The sequence below is a fragment of the Sinocyclocheilus anshuiensis genome, unplaced genomic scaffold (assembly GCF_001515605.1).
Source record: "Sinocyclocheilus anshuiensis isolate Anshui unplaced genomic scaffold, SAMN03320099.WGS_v1.1 scaffold1305, whole genome shotgun sequence".
In the NCBI taxonomy this organism is placed as follows: domain Eukaryota; kingdom Metazoa; phylum Chordata; class Actinopteri; order Cypriniformes; family Cyprinidae; genus Sinocyclocheilus; species Sinocyclocheilus anshuiensis.
Window position 1 is genome coordinate 223,769 of NW_015552694.1, and position 22,121 is coordinate 245,889.

General features: G+C 37.0%; 1 protein-coding gene across 6 annotated transcripts in view; it reads left to right on the forward strand.

Moving 5' to 3' along the window:
* Positions 1 to 22,121, forward strand: part of LOC107667651 (glycerol kinase-like) — a 39,719-nt gene that overhangs the window by 5,374 nt on the left and 12,224 nt on the right. For 5 of the 6 annotated variants that reach the window (XM_016459372.1, XM_016459375.1, XM_016459374.1 and 2 more), the window contains exons 2-7: positions 479 to 552; positions 1,161 to 1,267; positions 1,362 to 1,439; positions 15,961 to 16,040; positions 16,303 to 16,440; positions 16,874 to 16,983. In XM_016459372.1, the coding sequence (XP_016314858.1) occupies positions 479 to 552; positions 1,161 to 1,267; positions 1,362 to 1,439; positions 15,961 to 16,040; positions 16,303 to 16,440; positions 16,874 to 16,983 (587 nt within the window). Of the gene's footprint in view, positions 1 to 478; positions 553 to 1,160; positions 1,268 to 1,361; positions 1,440 to 13,433; positions 13,630 to 15,960; positions 16,041 to 16,302; positions 16,441 to 16,873; positions 16,984 to 22,121 lie in introns of those variants that run through there. The other variant, XM_016459378.1, reaches the window with a different exon arrangement.

A 22,121-nucleotide genomic window follows, 5' to 3' on the forward strand; every position in this document is an offset into this window, starting at 1 on the left:
AACCATGGTGCGCGCGCATGCTGAATGTTTACAAACCTATAATTGGTCTATTGTAATCATACATTACATTACATTACATTATAATATTGTGTTCAATCTGGCACACCCACTGGAGTCTCATCAATAGGTCACGCATTCGCTGATAGCTCTGAAGTAAACTAACCCTGAAACAAACCTACTCCGGAGCAGGTTATGTTCAGAGAGTACGTTTCTATGGCTACTTACATACCCTGAAAGTTACCTCCATTTTTGGAACCGAAAGATGGGGTTATCCACTTACTTACTCCCAAACATACCTGGGTATGTCACATAACCTGCTTTCTGGAATACCCCTCAGGTACAAACGCTGAGTTTTTATACCTGTGATTTCTGTCTTTCTAATACTGCATGTTGAACAGGGTCAGTTTGGAGGGAAAAACAGATAACTGTCTCTTATATTATCAAAAACTTTAAAAGTTATCTGTTCTTTTAATTGTAGGTTTTCAATGCAAAAACAGCAGAGCTTCTCAGTCACCATCAAGTTGAGATTAAACAGAGCTTTCCCAAAGAGGGGTGAGTATTTTGTCCTTTGTATTGACACACACTGGTTCAATGGGGCAATGCATTATGCAATATAGTAAGAGTACAACTTGTGATTCAAATCACAAGTTCACCATTGGTTCATATAATGTTATTCTGGATGAGCTGAATAGGATTTCTTCCATTTGCATTGATGGCAAAGATGTCAGCTGTGTTCAGTTATGCACAGTGTGCTATATTTAAGAATCATGCAAATTTCATGTGGCTGGTTGGAGTGAGAACCAGGGTTATTTAGTACCATTGAGATATTATTGTAGTTTTTTTTTTATATTTTGAATTTGTTTTTAATTTGACGTTTTCTGTTTTAATTTTAACTAGAGTTGTAATTTTGTTGTGTTTTCGTCACGTTTCTTATTTTTTATATAGTTTTTATTAATTTTTATTTCAGTTTTAGTTATTTTAGTAGAACAAGTTAAACTAAATGAAAATGAGAAATATTGTATAAAATAACGTTTTTATATATATATTTTTTTCTTTTCTTTTAGTTAAACTTTATTTTATTTCAAATAACAAAATTGTGTATGGATTTAGTTTAGTTAACAATAATAACCCATTAAAAATTATTTATTGTCTTTTCTCAGCTGGGTGGAGGAGGATCCAAAAGAGATTCTTCAGTCTGTGTATGAGTGCATGGACAGAACCTGTGAGAAACTGACCCAGCTCAACATTGACATCTCGAACATAAAAGGTATCAAGCCAACTTGTTATTTCTCCATTTAACTGTTATTACATGCTCGTGGTTGTTTATTTTAATTTCTACACGTGTTTTAATATGTCTGCAGCTATTGGTGTGACCAATCAGAGGGAAACCACCCTTGTTTGGGACAAGGAAACAGGCGAACCACTTTATAATGCTATAGGTAAATAACATTACCTTCCTATTATATATGACCTGGGGTGGACTGGCCATCTGGAGTACCAAGAGTTTTCTTGATGAGTCGCTGGACAATGTGGGCTGTCTCGTTGCTACACAATTGTCTAAAAAATGAATGATAGTAAATTTACGTATCATTCGTCGGCCCAGTTAGTCAAGTAAGTCAAGTCACCTTTATTTATATAGCGCTTTATACAATACAGATTGTGTCAAAGCAACTTTAGAGTGTTAAACAGGAAAAACGTGTGCTTATAATGCAAGAGGACAATAGAAAACAGTCAGTTTATCAGTTAATGTCAGTTCATTGTTGATTCAGTGATGTCATCATTCAGTTCGTAAAATGGCCCACACGGCCCAATTGAGTCAAAATTATTAATATATTTAGCGTACTCAGGCTCAGTGCAGCAGTGTAACAGTGCTCATCAATGTAAAAATGATTGAGATGACCAATCAAATCAAAGGTCGACATTGTTCATATAGACCCTTTTAGGGCCGACGTCACAATTACGTCACCGCGCTAGCTGGAGGCAAAACAAAGGTGAAACTGGAGGCGGCCAATTCAAACCAGCGCAGGTTCAGCTACATAAGGAGCTCAAAATATCGTCTTTTTGTGATGTTGGGTGCCAGAATCGACATAGTAGAGGCTCCGATTTTAAAGCACCTGCTTGCCACCGCCAGACAAAAAAAACGACGACAGCTGTGGTTAAATGCGATAAAATGAGCGGACTGGACAGAAACGATAGTCAAAAATGCTCGCGTTTGCAGTTCACACTTCTTGTCAGAAAAGGTTAAATAAAGTATTGTCTTTTGTTATGTATTAGGGATATGCCGATATCAAATTTTCATGTTGCGATTAATTGCTAATGCTTTTATCACGGTATACGGTGTTATCACGATATTGACATTTTGTTTTTTTAAAAAGTGCTGTCATAATACAGTATAACAGGTTTAATAACTTTTTTCTTATAACAAAAATAACTGAACATTTAAATGCAATAAAGCAATACAGAAAAATGTATAAAGTTAAAAGTTATACACAGATTAAAGTGCAAAAGAACTATAAAGACCAATAGGTATCACTTTACAATAAGACCTCATTAGTTAACCTTAGTTAATGCATTAACATTCACAATGAGCAATAGCTACATTTGCTACAGAAGTTATTAATCTTTGTTAAAAAAAATACAAGTCTTAGTTCACGTTAGCTCATTAAATAACACAGTTGCAACTTTTTTAAATTTTGTAATTACCTAAGATTAATGAATGTTCAGAAGAATTTTTCATTGGCAGTTTATGTTAACTAATGAATGAACTAATGTTAACTAATGAAGCCCTAACGTAAAGTGTGACCGAACAATAAAGAATCAAAACAATATCTAGGGCATGTTATAGTCCAGATTAAAATGTAAAAAAAGATTGAAAATAAATAGCCTATGAAGTCTAAATATTTCACGACTATGTCGTGTATGAAATAATGTCTGTGTGCATGTGTGTAAAACAACAAACTGACTATTTATATGCTTAATGATCTGTAATTGTATATACATTGTTGTGATTGTGGCTGGAATTTTTAAGAACTTGGTAAGAAAAAAATAATCAAACACAGAAAGTTCAAAATTAGTTTCGGGAATTTTTATTTCTAGAAAATATTCACATCTTAATTGAAATGTACTGTATGTAAAGTATTTATGTAATGTCACTGTAAACTTACATAATTTACAGGAGGTATATACTTTAAAAATACATTTTTTATCATTACATGACACATACATCTTCAAATAATATATCCATCACATTGAATGTTTAACTTTTTTTGTATTTTGGCCCAGTTCACTCTAATGTAGCTGTACAAATAGTTGCCTGCTGAAATTGAAATATATGCATATTCATGACTAGACAGACACAGGTGAGTTTCTCTTTATTATAACGTTACACGTTAGGTTTCTCTATAGATGTGAATCACTCAAACGGCGGTAATCCTGTCAGATCATCCATGCTTTGAGCTAGCGTGTAGGGTCGGCCAATCTGGTTTCGTCCGTTAAAGTTAACCTTTTTAAATAACAGTCGCGATTCCGGACAGCGAGCGACTTTACATATGCGGGTAAAATCGGATTTTCTCCAATCACTGTTAAAAAAACAAACAAAAACAAGCTAACAAACTTCATAGCTAGCTTTAGTGAAGCGGTCAGGGGAATCTTTCTGCCTCCACCTAAGCTACACCCACAGAAAAACATCACAATGTTTACTAACAAAGGGTCTATAAGCTGAGCAGGAATTCCAGCATTGCGCTTTTTAACGCTTGAAGAATGAGAAGTAAGATGTAAGCAGCTGAACATAATGTGGCTGAATCTAGAAATATTGCTAACTGTTTATGATAAAAAAAAAGTTAAACAACTGACAGTAATATCCAGGGATGCAAACTACTGCTGACCTTTGGCAAATTTCTCCAATTTGAATGCCATTTATGTTAATTGTCACACAATGTAGTTCTTAATTGTGCGTAACGCGCAATGACAGAGTCATAGCCATTTTCAGCATATCAGGCATAAGATAAGGAGTAATTGTTTGCATGTTGTGAATGTTTCTTGTCTTTTGTGGTAGCCTTTTGGTAATTTCACTCATCTAAGAAAATGATTAATAAAACTCAGAGTGGGAGAGTTATCATCTTTAGACTTGGTAACTTTTGGATTTCACTTAAGTGTGTCGCTGTTAGTGTCCTATATTAAAATAGAAATATTATTTGCAAGTAGTTCACATGCATTATTTTATTGTAAATAAGTGTTCTTTAAAGCTGCAGTCCGTAACTTTTTTTTGGTTAAAAATTATATAAAATAAATTTTTGAGCAAGTACATAGCCAGCCAGTGTTCAAAACTATCTACTTAATTTAGCACGATTCACAACGTTAAGCTTGTAATAGCGTGTTCTACGTGGGTGGTACTGGTAGGTTTCCACGGGAAATATGAGCTTGCGGCCTTCGTCTTTGCGTCATTACATCACGTCTGTATACATAAAGAAGGAGTCCCGGCTAGGCTTTATCGCATGTGAGGGTGCTGCTGGTGGCAGGTCATTTATAGTCTTTCTCACAATTAGAGATTAGACTGTACAGAAAATGAAATCTACAATTAACACTAATACACACTAAATAGTAAATACACATAGTCACGTAATGCTGATGTAACAAACAATTTGAGAACAAAGTATAACAATAATAATAATTTGCACGGATTGATGTGATTTGAGCTAACTTTACGATCGTTAGATTTAATCACCATTGGTAGCGTGATTTATTGTAATGCTTTTTTTTTCTCAGTTGGTGAGAGCAAATTATATTTGCATCATACTTCTAAGATGTAGAATCTGTGATTCCGATGTACAGTATCCACACTGGTGCGGTGACTGACAGAAGAGCCGTGCCGATGCACAACCCACGTAAAGATGATAATTCCGCAAATAACTGCAATTGCAGGTTTCAAACAGAGATGGCGACAAAGAGGCAAAACCTACGGAGTGCAGCTTTAACTATTTACAGTTATTTCTCAAAGACAAATTCAAGTGTCTTCTTTGAGAAAAGACCAGGGTTCATGAACCGTAGCCATTTTGTTTTGGGTTTGTCCTTTTTGGGTCTGTGTAGGGCTGAAATGATTCCTCGAGTAACTCGAATACAAAAAATAATCGAGGCAAATTATTTGCCTCGAGGCTTCGTTTAGTTCATTTACTGTAACTGCACACGGAACACTGTGTTTCCCCACGGACCATTATCACTGACGCACAACCCAATAAACGCTGGACATTTTTAAGACCGTAAATTAATATGGTTGCTAGTTATGATGTCCCTAAGTTAGCTATGATTAGTGAAAGACTAAGCACCATTCATGTTGATTATCTCATTCTCTGTGTGACACACACACACACACACCATACAGTTATTTATAAAAATACCACAGAAAGAAAGTTAGTCCATATCACACGAAGAGTGCCAGTTTTCACCTCTAAAATCAGCATGATTACAAATGTGATACGGATTTTATGCAACAGTTCAATAAACAAGAAGTTAATATTAAGAGACTTACGTTTTAGACACTATATTGCCTGTTTTTGCTTTATTTCACCACAAAACATAATTCCAAACACAGCCACAGCACTGTTTTTTCATCTCTACATGACGGTGTTTTGTTCCTGAATGAATCAACCGTTTAAATGATTCGGTTCAATTGCAATGACTCACTTATTAACAGTGACTTGCTGCTACCTACTGGTGGTTTTAATTTCACATTTAAAGTATCTTTTCATTTTTAAAACAATTGTAAATATCAGTATTCAATGTTTTCTGTTTAAAATAACAAAATATTATATATGCATTTGTAACTGCAGGTTAAATGCATTCATGTCACTCTGAGCTGAATTAAATAGTGTGTAAATAGGCCTACATCTAAATGCCTCTTCAGATGCAGCTTCTGTGTTTCCTCTGCATTGCAAAGATGAATGTTGTTGATACTGATATAATTTGTTTGGTAACCGCTCAAATGTCTTATTATTCTAATTGACTGATTAAATGTAAGAATTTGACTCAAAAAGATGATGCACACTTTTAGAAAAAAAAAAAAGTCTTTATAAAGGTAAAAATGCCCAAAAAAATCAATTTAAACTTATTGGAACAGATTAATTTCTATCACTGCTGTGAACTGACCAGTACACAGAATATGAAGGATATCAAAAACAAATCTCTCACACACTCTCACACACACACACACACACACACACACTCACACCAGTACGTAAAAAGACATTTAAGAGGGTTTATCCTCCAAATAACTCTAATTTCATGTTGCAGAAAAATGTTTAGAAACTGTGTATGAACTCTTGTTCTTGTTCCAAGTTACCTTCCTGTGCACTGATTTTTGCCTCTTACAAAAGCCACAAAGTCTTCCAAGAAGACAGTAAAGGCTTATGTCATGCTTGAGCTTTAGTTAGGCTGAAACTTGAAAGTTAAGTTGCATGACATAAATGCAATGTTTAGGTATTATTACTACTGTTATTTTGATTTATGCCTTAGTTTTAGTTTGTACCTTTTTATCCTTTTTAAAGTAATGTGAAATTGATTTTATATTTCTTGATTTATGCCTTAGTTTTAGGTTGTAATGTTTACCTTTTTGAAAGTAATGTGAAATAGATTTTTGTATTTGTATTTATTTATTTTATTTTTTACTTATATTTTTATTTTTTTATTGATATATTTGTATTTGCATTTTGAATGTAATTTGGCAATTAAATGCATTAAATGGGTTTAGTTTTAACGGTAATTTAATGTATGCCGTTTCAGCAGTAAAAATATTTCTTTTTCTAAGAAGGAAACAAATTAGTTGTTTATTTTAAGAGACCTATCTTATTTTCTCTTGTATATCTAGTATTGCTCTTTAATAAAGAAAAATTACTTCTCATCCGATTAATCGATGAAATAATCGGTAGAATACTCGATTACTAAAATAATCTATAGCTACAGCCCTAGGTCTGTGCTTAAAAGGAAGCATCCAGTTAAAGCTACAGTCCATAAGTTTTGCCTCTTTGTCGCCATCTCTGTTTGAAAACCTGCAATTGCAGCTATTTGCGAAATTATCTTCCTTGCGTGGGTTGATGCATGGCTCCAGTGCGGATGAATCTAATGTGTGGCTGTCAGTCTGCAGGTACTGCACTTTGTATTCTCAGATTCTACATCTTGAAAATATGACCCAAACAAGAGTTTTCACTGGAGAATGTCATCTGAACAAGTAAGTAACAACTGCCACTTTTGTTCTGATCAACTGAGGAAAAAAGCATTACAATAAATTTCGCTTTCAATGGTGATTAAATCTAATGATGCGTGACAATTATTATTATTATTGTTATACTTTGTTTTTTAATTGTTGATGTTAATAACATCAGCATTACGTGAGTGCATGGATTTAGTGTATATTAGTGTTACCTGTAGATTTCCTGTACAGCCTAATCTCTAATTGTCATTCATATTTAATATAAAGAAATTGTTCTTGTAACCCAAAAAGCAAATTAAAGTTCCTAAAGTAACTTGTTCTCCTTGAAATTAATCTTTTTAGTACAGAGTAATCCCACGTATCTGTAATCAGATGCACATTTAAAACTGGAACATAATCCAATTTCAGTCATTAGGCTACATTTTTCTGAAGCCACTTCTCAGTACGAATTCTTTTGGTTTTGACTACGGGTGAATCTCCAGTCACTGATTGTCGTTTTGACTTTTCTGGATTACAATCTGCCATTTATTCCAGCTGCTGTGAGAAAAGGCTATAAACGATCCGTCACCTGCAGCATCCTCACGTGCAATATAGCATACTAGCTGGGACAACATCTTTATGTTTACAGACGTGACGTAATGATGCAGCTCAATGCTCGAATTTCCTGTGAAAACCTACCCGTAACACTCAAATTAGAAAACTTTATTACAAGCTTCCACTGTAAAAAATGGTATGTGCTATCTAATTAAAGATTATGGAAACAATATTACACATAATATTTTTAAGTCGTTTTTAAGGCTTGATTTTTTTAATGGAATCTTCCTGAATAAATCATGTGAAATCTCCTAAATTATTTAATCTATGACACAATGATTTTAATATTATTAGTGAAATGTGCTCATTTATTTTAAGTTGATTCTCAAAAGCCCATCATTTTGAGTAAGGTCTGTTTGTATTTGACTGAGTTATTTTGTACAATAAAAAGACTGTATACAGCCAAATAGCTCAAGTAGGAAAAAACTTTAATACACTAGCATTAGCAAAGCTACTGTTGATTGAACAAAGCATCATGCCTCATACTAGTAGTACATGCAGTTATCCATAACCATAAGGATATAACATAACCATCAATGTAAACAAAAAAAATGAATGAATGAATAAATAATGCCACTATATAATTAATGCACGATTCATTGAAATTAAACTGCAATCGTGATTTGGCAAAGGCTGCATTTTTTTCATGCGCAGCTTGTCAGTGAAGCATGGTTCTGTGATCAGTAGTAAATACTGATCCATCCGGAGGCCAGAGGGCGCTATCGCGCTGAAACTCCAAATATGCCCTGCAGAAAAAAGGTAATACACATTGTTCCAGGAAATCCCTATCACAGCCTGTAGCTGAATAAACAAGATTGATATGCTTACATTGATTCAATATGACTAATAAAACACGACTACGACAATATATGGTTTATCTGAGTTCTTCTTATTGTAATTGTTATTATAATAAAGTCTATTTATAATGCAGTGCTAATAGACATAGCCTTTATCACTGCATAGAATACTATGAAATATGTTGCGTGTCTTATTCTGCGTAAGAAGCCACATCATCTCACAGAAGGATTTTATTTCAAACACTCGACTGACGTTATGAAGTGAGTTTGGATTAAAAACAAGTTATTAAACATTATCTTTTGTTGGACAAGAGGTTTATAAATGCTTCTCATGTTTGGAAGATGTTTGACACGTGTTGCTTGTTCCAATGCAAGTTATAAGCAACTCAAACTCGCAGTGCTTTCAGATGGAGCAGCATTTACTACTAATCACAGGGCTGTGCTGCACTGTCAAGCTGCACATAACAGCCTTCCTGATTTCATAATTGCACTAAACCAGATGATTAAATCATGATTTTGATTCAATTTTGATTAGTTGTGCAGCCCTACTTAAGTCATATCCGACTGTGTTTACATGAATACTCGTCAAGACAGGCATTTTGACATAATACATGTGTATTTACTTTTACATTTATATTTTGACATTTAGCAGATGCTTTTATCCAAAGCGACTTACAAATGAGGACAATGGAAGCAATCAAAATCAACAAAAGAGCAATGATATGCAAGTGCTATAACAAGTCTCAGTTAGCTTAATGCAGTACATGTAGCAAGTTTTTTTTAAACCATATAATAAATAAAAAGAAAACAGATAGAATAGAAAAAGAATAGAGCAAGCTAGTGTTAGAGGCCTTTTTTGCTTTTGTTAATCAGAAGAAGTCAGAAAGTCAGAATTATAATTGTATAATAAATAAAAATAAAACAAATAGATAGAATGCAAAAAGATTAGAGAAGCAAGTGTTGGTTTTTTTTTTTTTAAAGAAAAACAAGCAGTTAGTAAATAAATAGTGTGCAAGTCTAAAAGGGGCAAGTATTTTTTATTTTTTATAAAGAATAGAATTAGAATAGAGAGTGCTGGAGTTAGAGGGTCAAATAAAAATGGAAGAGATGTGTTTTTATCATTTAACATTTAATTTAAAAGTCCGAGAACGTGATTTTGTGCCTCTTTGGGATGGCACAATAAAGCGCCATTCACTTGCAGAACGCAAGCTTCTAGAGGGCACATAAGTCTGAAGTAAAAAGGGCCTGATCTTCTTGATGTTGAAAAAAGCAAATCTGCAGGACCAGGAAGTTTTAGCAATGTGGTCTGAGAAAGACAGCTGATCATCAATCATAACTCCACGGTTTCTGGCTGATTTTGAAGGAGTTATGGTTGATGTGCCTAACTGAATGGTGAAATTGTGATGAAACGATGGGTTTGATGGAACCTGAGATGCCCTTTGCCAATAGGGTTTGACAGGAGGATCTGGTGGTTAACCGTGTCAAAAGCAGCGGACAGATCCAGCAAGATAAGTATTGAAGATTTGGAATCCGCTCTTGCCAGTCTTAGGGCTTCAACAACTGAGAGCAAGGCAGTCTCGGTTGAATATCCACTTCTGAAACCAGACTGGTTGCTGTTGCGGTCTATTTGACCGTTCTAGTGTAATAATTTGTGAAAGAAAATGTCTCCAGTTACTGTAGTAACCTCGGTTCCCTGAGAGCGGGAACGAGACATTGCGAAGCATCCGCAGTGGGAACTAATCCCCTGAAACCTTATATGATAACGCCTATAGGATACTGGCCAATTGTCACTAATCTATGCAAATCACATGCAAATACTGACAAGCCTGCGGGCAGTATAAAATGCGGCGAGAGTGACAATTGCCTTAGAATCTTAGACTGAGCGCTGCAGAACTGATCGAGCAGCGATCTTCGCAATGTCTCGTTCCCGCTCTCAGGGAACCGAGGTTACGACAGTAACCGGAGACGTTCCCTTTCGAGTGTTCACTCTACATCGTGAAGCATTTGCAGTGGGAATGGTATGCAATCCCACCGTGAGCTCGGCGAAGATCAGGCCAAACTCATGGCTATGACCACACCAAGCATGGGGTAGAACAACACACAATTCCCAACCAATAGAGATGCCGTTAGGGAAGCTCGCAGCTGATAGGCAGAGCTAGACCAATGAACATTTTAACAAATTAGCATATCTAACGTATGGGCTCTGATGTTGAGAGGTCATTCCTGTCCCTGGCTTAAGCCGACATGATAGCATCCATTATCCAGTGAGAAAGCCTCTGCTTAGATACTGCTCATCCTTTAGAATAGCCACTGAAGCACACGAAGAGCTGGTCAGACTGTCGAAAGATGGCCAAGTGGTCGATACAAATCCTTAAAGCCCTAACCAGGCAAACAGCGCTCTGAGCCTCGGTGTCACGCAAGGTCGACGGCTCGGAAGAAAAAGCAGGCAAAGAAATTACCTGCGTTTTAAAGGGGGTGGAAAGAGATTTAGGCATGTAGCCCGGTCTGGGCTGGAGAGTAACACTGCAGTCCCCAGGCCCAAAATGAATACAATCGTTGCCCATCGAGAGTGCATGCTAATCTCCTATGCGCTTAGCCGAGGCAAGGGCGAGAAGCAGAGCAGTTTTGAGGGAGAGTTGCCTCATATCGATAGATTCCAAGGGCTCGAATGGGGGAAGAGAGAGAGTTTTTAGAACCAGCGCTAGGTCCCACGGCGGCACCAAAGGTGGGCGTGGGGGATGTAATCTCCTCACTCCCCTGAGAAATCTGACCACCAGCATGTGCTTCCCGGTACCGGGGAACGAAACGAAGCAATAGCAGCCACATACACCTTTAGTGTCAATGGTAGACTCCCGCTATCTAGCCTGTGCTGCAGAGCTGATTGCATCTCCACTGAGTCAAAACACACACCCAGATATGTTATAGACTGACTCAGGGTGAACAAGCTCTTCTGCATATTCACACGCAGCACTAGGGACTCCAGATGGCGAAGCAGCGCATCCGCATGACTGACAAGCACATCTCTTAAATGGGCTAAAATCAGCCGATCGTCCAGATAGTTTAGAATCCACATACCGCTCGCTCTGAGAGGGGAAAGCGCCGGACTTATGCACTTCGAGAACGTGCACGGGGCTAAAGCCAGCCCAAAAGGGAGCACTGAGTACTGGTATGCCGTGCCCTCAAAAGCAAACCTCAGGAAACGCCTTTGGCGCGGTGCTATCTGAATATGAAAATATCTACTTCTACTTCAGAGTCGTCATCCTGAACGTGCGCTTGTGAAGTGCTCTGTTGATGGGCCTCAGGTCCAGAATCGGACGGAGTCCCCCATCTCTCTTGCGTACCACAAAATAGTGGCTGTAAAACCCGCTCTCCCACTCGCTCGGAGGGACTTGCTTGATCGCTCCTTTTGCAAGCAGGCTGTGAACTTCCTGTTTCAAAATAGGGACATTTTGGGGCAGTGTCAGTGACGGAACCACGCCATTGAAACAAGGAATAGCTCTCCACAGGTCTTGGAACTGACATAGCGGCCGAATCCCTCCAGTTGCTATCACTGACGACGAGCGTGATCTTGAAGGCTGATGGAATGCACATTGGATGACTCATCACCTTTGCCCGATTTTGAGCCTCAGAGAAACGCTCGACCACTGACTCCACGGCATCACCAAAGAGGCCAGAGAGAGTAATTGGCGCGTTGAGGAGCGTCTTGTGGTCAGAGTCCTTCAGGTCAGCTAGGGTTATCCCTCTGGGGTCGATGAACGCGCCGGCACATTTTGGGGCATTTTTTCCTGATAATGCCAAAATGAACTTAAATTACTCTGTCATTTTTGATCATACAGATAAGAGCAATACATCATTTGAATCTGTAAAGGGTCTACCTTTATTTGTATACTCATTATAACAACAGAACGCTGTGCTTTTGTAAAATAAATAAAACAAACGGTGCACTTTCTGCCATCTCAGTCTCTGTGAACTTCTTTCTGAAACGTGTCACAAAAATGAACCCAAACTCAGCGAATACTTCACACAGAGACATGAGAGATATATCTATAGAAAGCTTGTACAAATATTCTCTGATAAAGTAATCCGTATGAAACCAACACAAGGTCCAGTTTTTCCCGTCTGAGCTCATTATCTGTAATGTGATCACACCCACGCGCAGTGTGCGCTATTCATACGATAATCTTCCACGTAAGATGCGCGAGCCTGTAAACATCCACATCACCTCCATAAACAAAGCCTGAAGATTCATCAAGTTCATCTCGGATACTTTTCGTTTCTGGAAGAAGACGCGCTGAGAGGAATAAGCTTTGGATTTACCTCAGAAGAAGAACGCGATGTGACACGCGGCTTGAGCAGCGGAGGAGATAATTTCTGATGAGTAAGTCATGTTTTATTACTTACATTAGTTGTTATTATGTTAATGTGACGTAATTTACTAGTTAGACTTTTCCCAAACTAATTACTGACTAAATGACATGACACCAGGATGTTTTTTAATGTTCTATAAAATATAAAACAATACGATATAAAAGTAATATGAGTGTTTACTCTGTAAAACTGAATGTTAGAGTCTAAGGATGTTTAGGCCAGTCTTTACTGTGAACTACTCTGTTCACGAATATATGTAGATGTTTATTACGTGCTTAATAATAATTTAGTTTCTCAGATATAAAATGTTTTTGTATTGTGTAATACATACAAAACATGCTTGAGTTTATGCCTACAAAATAATGTTTTTTTTCTTTTAGTTTTTTTTTTATAGGAGTTATGAGTGGGCAATATTAGTGATTGCTAATGTAATTATGTAGTTGCTCCTGATATCAACATGCTAATAGATGTGTTTTTTTAGATACCTTGAAGACTTAACTTCAAACTGTTTTCCTCTGAGAGTGCTGTATCAACATCAGAAGCCGTTCAACTACATTGGGCTGACTTTCGACATGAATATGGTAAAATAAGCTCCATGACTACTTACGATGGGCTGTTTTTTTCCCCTGAATCCATGGAAAGAAGCAGCAAACAGATTGGAAATACCAGGTAAGGTTTACTTGTTTCAACAGCTGAACAGGATCTGTTTCAGAAATGGCACAAATGTGTATTATTGTTCAAGTCTAGATCAGTGTGCTCTATAATGTGTCTTTGACCTTCATTATGTATATTTTGATTATAATGTGTTGTAAATAAAATACAAATAAAACCCCCATTATTTTACTCTTTTCTCACATTCTTTCTTACCTGCCTCAGTCACACTGATGGGCCATTAGGGGAGGGCCCTTTGTCTCTCAGGTGTGAACCACTAAATATTCATGGTCATTGTCACTCCCTCACATACGGCCTTTCTAACACAAAACGTGTTACAAAAGTTAAATCAATATATTGTTTTCTGTGAATGAGTAAACAGGATGATTATTACATAATTTTATAGCAAAAACTCTGGTCTACCACATTAAGTTGTCAAAAGTCTTGTGGACAAATGTTCTGTATGTGTTTCATGGCCTTATTTCAGTGACTTAAAAAAATTAGTTTCTCACTAACCATGCATAAAGGTTGTTTTCTCAAAAACACCAACATGTTCATACATGCTGATTATATATTATTGTAGCACAGTTTGTGCTGAATACAGTGTAATCATACTTTAGCCATTAATATATTTTTAAGATACTGAAAAAAGCACAAATGTCAGGACATGTCAAAACTTCTCCAGGGCCCCAAATCCCCCTCAGACCACAGGGGGTTAACCATAGGTGCATGTGAAGGACCACCATAAGCCCATGGATCGACCAATGGCCTGGGCTGAGCACTTAGTTGCTGCACGCAGGTCTTTCATCACTTCATCGGTGACGCTGCTACCATCCATGGATTGCAGGAGCTTTGCTTGGAAAACCTGCATCACCGCCATAGCGTGTAGCGCGGATGCCACCTCACTGGCGGAAGTGTTGGCCTTGTCAGCCAGGTGGGCAGTCAGCCTACAGGGCTTGAATGGCAGGCTGAGGTCCACGCCCAGCATGGCCGAAGAAGGGCATAAGTGTTCGGCGGCGGTCTCCTCGACAGGGGCATGCACACGTATTTGTGGGCTTCTGCCCCGTCCACGTGGGAGAAGAGAGACTGTGTGGGAGCGTGGACGCGTGCCGATTGTGGTGCAGTCCACGACCTCACCGCGTGCTAATGGACATGCAGGAAGAAGGGCTGCTGCCCGACTGGAAATACCAGGAGTCAAATTTACTCCTGGCAGTCTCTAATATCCCTCTGAGCTCGTAAGACACAAACCGCAGTGGACACAGTCCGAGTTGGTAAAGGCAGCATCGGCATGGGCCAGGCCATCCCCTAATGGCCCATCAGTGTGACTGAGGCAGGTAAGAAAGAATGTTACACAGTGCTCGTGCTCGACAATTGGCCAGTTTATTGAACTGGCATTATCCTATAAGGTTTTAGGATTTTGGGGAAGGGGAGGAGTTCCCACTGCTCGAATGCTCAAAAGGGAACTGAAGGAATCACATGCTGTCAGGTGTGTCAGACAGCAGAGCACAAGACAGCAAGGAGTTGTTTTCTGCCACTTATTGCACTTAACTCTTTTTAACGTCAAGCAAGGCACATAAATAACAGTCGCTTGCCCAGTTTCTTCTCTACTATATGCGTTGACTTAAAACTTTGACTTTTCACAATGTTTTGAAGTAGCCTATTATTAAAATAATTCAGGTATCACATGCCGTTGCGATATGCATATTGTGATATCTACATTTGTGTTTTTTTTTCCGATAATTTCGATATATTGTGCAGTCCTAACTCCACAGGAGATAAGAGATATGAGCAGGGACTGTCAAGCTCCAAAAATAACAAATATAACAATAAGAAAGACACCATAAAGACAGTCCACATGACTTCTGGACTATATTCATTATATAATCTTCTGAGGCCATACAAGTGCATTTTGTTATATGGGCTGATTTTATGGTGTAATTAAGACTTTAGCAACCCTGTATAGAAAAGAGGTGTGTAAAAATTCTTCTATTTGCCATATACACCAGGAAAGAATAGGCAAATTATAATTTAAAGAAGTATGTCAGTCATTCATGTTAATGGTAAGCACAAAACGTTTTTATATATATGATTAGCTAAAAAGAGTTTTTATTTCAATTAAAACATTTTAATAAGTGGTGTTAAAAAAAATTGCTCTGCCCATAATGAGCCGGTGTGGTGTAATGGGGATCAGGTGTGGTGGGCCGCTCTATGCCAGAAAGTCTAGGGCAACTTTTTACTCCAAGTCCACCCCTATATATGACCATCATTTAATATGAGTAGTCATATCTACTGCTTTACAGTCCGGAATCAAATAACCAAATAATTCCTGATTTGTTTGGATGTGTTTAGTTTGGCTTGATCTGCGAACCCAGTCAACAGTAGAAAGGCTCATCAACAAAACTCCAGGCAGAAACAAAAACCACCTCAAGGTGAGAGTGACAGTGTCTCCTTGTAAACTTGAACAGTTACATCCACAATCCATTATTATGTTAAAAAATGTTCAATATGTCTGGCAGGAAATTGCCTGTCCCCCCCTGATTTCTTGTTTCAAACAGAAATATATCAAAACAAAACAAAAATTGCGCTCATCAAGCCACTTCTAACTGTACTCGGGTTATTTTGTTATTTCTGTTATTTTACATAAAGTTGGCAAAACTGAGTAATATTTGTTACTTCTCTTGCTTCATACAGCACAAGACTGGCCTACCCATCAGCACATACTTCAGTGCAGTGAAGTTACGCTGGCTGATGGATAATGTGGAAAAGGTCCATGAAGCTGTGCTCTCTCACAGGGCCATGTTTGGAACGGTGGACTCTTGGCTTATCTGGGTAAGAGCAGTGGCAGTGAGGTTTCTCTTATGCATTTCTATAGTGTTTGTGTACATGTTTTTTGAGGTTGAAGGGTAGAAGAAGAAATCAGTGCATGTCTTAGGGGCAATATACTGCAAAATAAACTCAAGCACTCGGTCATGGATTGATTTCAAATGCTATAATCCAGTGGTTCTCAACTACGTTCCTGAAGCCCCCCAGTACTGCACATTTTGCATGTTTCCTTAATCAAGCCTGGTTCAGGTCATCAGCTCGTTAGTAGAGACTCTTAGACCTGAAATGGATGTGTCAAACAAAGAGGACATGTAAAATGTGCAGTGTTGAGGGGGCTCCAGGAATGTGGTTGGGAACCACTGCTCTAATCAGTATGAAGTGATCATAATGTAAATATTTTAACTTGTTTAAATAATCAGTGAAAACCCCTAACTTTCAGTGCCTGACTGGGGGGAAGAAGGGAGGTGTTCATTGCACAGATGTAACCAATGCCAGCCGAACAATGCTCTTCAATATTCATACAATGGACTGGGATCCAGAGCTCTGCAAGTAAGTACAATTTTGCATACATACAGTTTTATATAAATCTTTCTAGACCAATGCTTATTTGCATATGCAAAAGTCTAAATGGATACTATGATGAAAATGAAAATTCTATGATCATTTACTCACCCTCGTGCTGTCCTAGATGTAAATGACTTTTTTTTCATTCTGAAACACAGAGATTTTTAGAAATAGAATCCATCTCTTGAGTCCATATAATGTAAATGTACAGGACTCTCAAAACTGATGCTTAAAAAAAACGCACAAAACAAATGCAATGGCAATCTACACAACCCCAATTGATGAATCAGCATCTTCTGAAGCAATACTATAGGTGTGTGTGAGAGAAAAATTTATTTTAAACATTTTAAAAACAATCGATTTTGACCAGCTGTCACACCTGGGTTCGCTTGGCATAAATATAAGCATGTTTGTGAAGCATAATGTCAGCATGTTGTGACATTCTAGCAAGAAGTAATGGCTTCTGTGTCACTTCTTGCATGAGCTTAAAAACACTTATGTCACGCTTCACAACGTGCTGATGTTGTGCTTCACAATGCTGTCCTGAACCTGCTCACTTAAAATAGTTGGGTTAAAAATGACCCAACATATAACCCAATGGTGGGTTACTATAGCACCTACCTAATGTTGGGTTATTTTAACCCAATGGATTGGGTAGTAAGTTAGTAACCCAATACATTGGGTTATAAAATAACTAATTTGTTGGGTTATTTGGCCAAAATGTTGCTTTAACCATCCTGGTATTATTATTATTATTATTAGTAGAAGTATTAGTAGTAGTAGTATTGCTATGTAAATAATAATATACAGTATACAAATATTTTGAAAACACTTTATTTCTATTACATTTAAAGTTGCAAAAACTTCTATTAAATTAAATAATTGGTTGAAATTGTCTTATTAATCACTTTCTTATCACATTAGGTTACTTGCAATTGTTTCAGTTTACAAGATAAATATAAATTCACAAATAAACAATTAAATTTGTTCCAACCTTTAAACAGAAATTTAAAATGGCTAATATGCATACATACATTGGATCAAATATTACCCAAAAATGTATTGTCATAAAAGATGCACTTACCCACTTTGTATGGCAATGGAGGAGGATGTCAGGGTTTTAATGCAACTTTAATGCAATCTCCAAGACCATCTTAAATAGAAAGAACAATGGATTAATCACCGAACAAGAATGGGGTAAATAAGGGAAAAAATCCACACTTTTTTAAGCCATGGTAGCAGTCTTTCATTTGACTTCTTACTGTTGTAATAATGGATTAATGTCTGTTATATATCAATTTGATTAGCCGAGTGTTACAAAAGAGGTGTTTGTATCATTATAGACAGGTGTGGGGATTTTTGAACTCTTTCTGCATGTTACATTGTTACGATAGTGGGTGGTAATGCCAGTGTATCAATGACATATAAAATGAAATTTAAGTTATGAAAAAACTATATATCACTCTCGTAATCATGCTGTTAGATTCTATATCAGCAGGCTGTGGTTTTCTGTGGTCTCATACCTGATCTATATTGATCTAGAGTCAAAATTCACATTACAAAGATGGCACAGAAGCACTTCTGAAAGTAGCTTTTATGTGTCTTTACATACTGTTTAATGCTGCATTGCTATACAGAGAATTTTGAGCAGGCACAAGCAGCCTTAACTCAGCTATTTAAAGACACCTTCACAGTACTCTTGCTTGTGTGATTTTTCTCAAAGGGATAGTTCACCCAAAAAACTTTTGTCATCATTTACTCACCCTCAAGTTGCTCCAAACCGGTATGAGTTTCTGTCTTCTGTTGAACACAAAAGTAGATTTTGAAGAATGTGTATTTATTCATACTATGAAAGTAAAATATCTTTTGTGTACACCAGAAAACAAACTCATGGAGATGTGGAATAACATAAGTGATAAAAAAAAGTTTCAGTTTTGGGTGAATTAACCCTTTAAGGGCCAGTTGCGCCATTATTTGACGCCCCAAAAAAAGCATGTCTTAAACTATTTTGCTCTTGAAATGGCTGCAATTATTGTTGCTGGAGGAGGCACTGCAGAGAACATAGAGCGTGTGGTAGAAGAGAGATTTTTTTCCGCATGTATTAATTTATTTGGAATGCCAGAAGAACACATTGTCCGAACATATTGTTTGCCAAGCCATGTTATTTTTAATTTGCTTCAGGAAATAAAAGATGACTTGGAACCCTCAACTAGGAGTGTCCTAAAATTAACAAAGAAAAGGAAGTTAAATTCAAACATTAACATAAGAAGACAACATTTCCTACTTCAGTGTTCAAAATATAATTAAAATCTCACTTGTTATTATTTACCAATTGAAACAAAGTGAACAGAGACATTTTTTTATGTTTTTTTTGTGGGTTCCATATATTATTCTAACTAACTAACTGTTTTTAATACAGGACACCAAAAATCACATTATGAAAAATATTAAACATAAATCATTCCAAATAGCAAACAAATCAAAACAGTAGCCTACTACATTATACCAAGATTATGACTTCACATAAACACAGTACAAAAATAAATATCAACTACTTAACAAATATTTTAAACCAATTTTTAGTGTACTTAATATTTTCATTTTCACAAACTGTTACGTACAGTGTACATACAATACAAACTGTTTTAACTTTTCAAATGTGATTATATGTTTGTGCTTTTGGAAATAGTTTTTGCATTTAAAAACTTGCATTTAAGCCTCTTTTTGAGCATAACATGTAATTACATTCTGAAAATGTAATTGTTGCATGTCCAATTATTTAGTTGTATTATCATTTATCCATATCGATTCGGGGTGTACTTTCTCCCAAGTGGTATAACGTTAGTTAAGACGTATGGGGTTTTGACAGTGGAACTTTTATTAACGTTAGAAATTGTGTAAAATCCAGCATCCTGTTCAGACCCTATTATATAGTACATACAAACAGTATTAATTTTATTTAACAAGAACGGTTATTATGTGACTATACCTTGAAACCGATAATGGTGTATTTTGATAATTGATGATAATAATGCTCCGCTCTCTTCCATGTTCAGTTCTTCATGTCTGAAGTAGCGGCGCGTGTAATCAGTGTAGGTCACAGCGCCCTCTGTCGGTGAAAAATAATCACTACATGATTGCTCTGGTAACCAGCAACTTTCCAGAGATAAAGCGTTTAATTTCTGTGTGTTTCGAAGTGTTTTAATTTTACACTGTAGTTTCCAGACGAAAGGACATGTAGTTTTGAATAAAAAGGCGACATACCTTCACTCAGAGTGGACGCGACACCGGATGAGGCTCCGCTGGTCTTCAAGACGAGCGCGTTAGCCAAATATCTGAAATATATGTAAAATTTCCCCCAAAACTGTCGAGACGAACAGAAAAAGTAAGGAACCCGTTTTTTATAGGTTTGAAATTGATCAGCTTCAGAGCGCTCGTGTCAGTCAAGTCAAGAGTGCAGATAACGGCTTAAAATATCAGTCGACAGGGGAGATGTAAACATACTCGTAGGAAAACAACAATATTACTGTCAGGGCTTAAAGACACTTTGTAAAAAAAAAAAAAAAAAACGCACACATACTCATTTACTGCTGTATCATCTGTCGCAGTTGCACCGATCGACCGTTGGAATTAAAATTTTTAACCCACCTGGTTGCGTTGTTATAGAAATAACCCAATAAACATAGGAATAACCCAACAAAACGACCCAACATGTTAACCCAGATATTGGGTACAGTAAATAACCCAACGTTTTTTAGAGTGTGTGTATGACAGTTGGCATGAAGCAATGGTTAAAAATATGATATTTCTTATACACACCTTTTGGTTTTATTTTAGAAGACTGTTTTGTGTTACATCTGAAGAATGCAAGTCATACATTTGGAATGGCATGATAGTGAGTAAATAATGAGAATATTTTCATTTTGGATATGGAGTATCCCTTTAAGACTGGAATACACTTCCTGACTTTTAAAATCTACACTACACATTACACGCTTGCCAATTTGTAAATAGTTACCGATAGGGTTGGGTATCAAAAACCCGGTGCCAATATGGCACCGGTACCTATGTAATCGGTATGTACAAGAACCGAATCAGAACGCAGATTTCGGTGCCTCATTTCGGTGCCATGCCTGAGCGATCGATTGAAATATTTGTCCTCTAGTTCTCCGAAATGAACGTAAGAAGCACCGCACGTGAAAAATAATTTCCCGACTGAGAAAATGCACGTGAACTCAAGTCGGAAAGCTCTAATAATACAAATCCAACAAATCTTTGTAGTAACGCGAGTGTCCATGTTGTTTTCACATTCTGACTTAAAAGCACAACTCGGGAAATGAGAGCATCCGTGGAGCGCATGAATGCATTAATTACACTTGCTCTGATAGCAGCAGGTAGCCTTCCGTTAACTAAACTAAACATGCTTAAATTAAAATGCCTAAAGCTAAACCTCCCTTGTATTCACATTTCTAAACCTGTTGTCCAACAAAAGAGAACATTATACATTAACATTTTTACTCCACAACACCAGTCAAATGCTTCCTTTTCTGATCTGATGTGGCTTCTTGTCACAGAATGAGGCATAAAATATGTTCCATAGGCTACTTTAAAAAGAATACATCGATTAGCAATGGATTATAAATATACTTAATTATTATGAAAATACCAGAGATGGCTTGAATAACACATAAACTATATTGTCGCAGTCGAGTGTTTATTGTCTTTGTTTTATCAATCAAAACATTTATATGTTCTGTTTACTCAGTTACAGCTAAAATAGCGATGCCTTTGTCCAAAAAATGGATTTCCTGGAGGGTCATGAGTTCCGCTACTTCTGTGACTGGATATGTGGATATTCTGTGCGAGGGCGCCCTCTGGCGTCCAGTATGAATGAAACCGACATCATGTGTTTATAGTGCTAATAGCCAATCCATAATTTTTGGGGGAATTTTTTTTTATTTTCTATTTTTTTAATAAGTATCGGTTCAGGCACCGGAACCGTTTTAAAAGTATAGATTTGATACCGGTATCGAAAAAAAAAAAAAAACGATACCCAACCCTATTTAGAGAATAGTTACAGAGAAAAACTGACCATCATACCCTAAGTGACTTGACTTTCACAC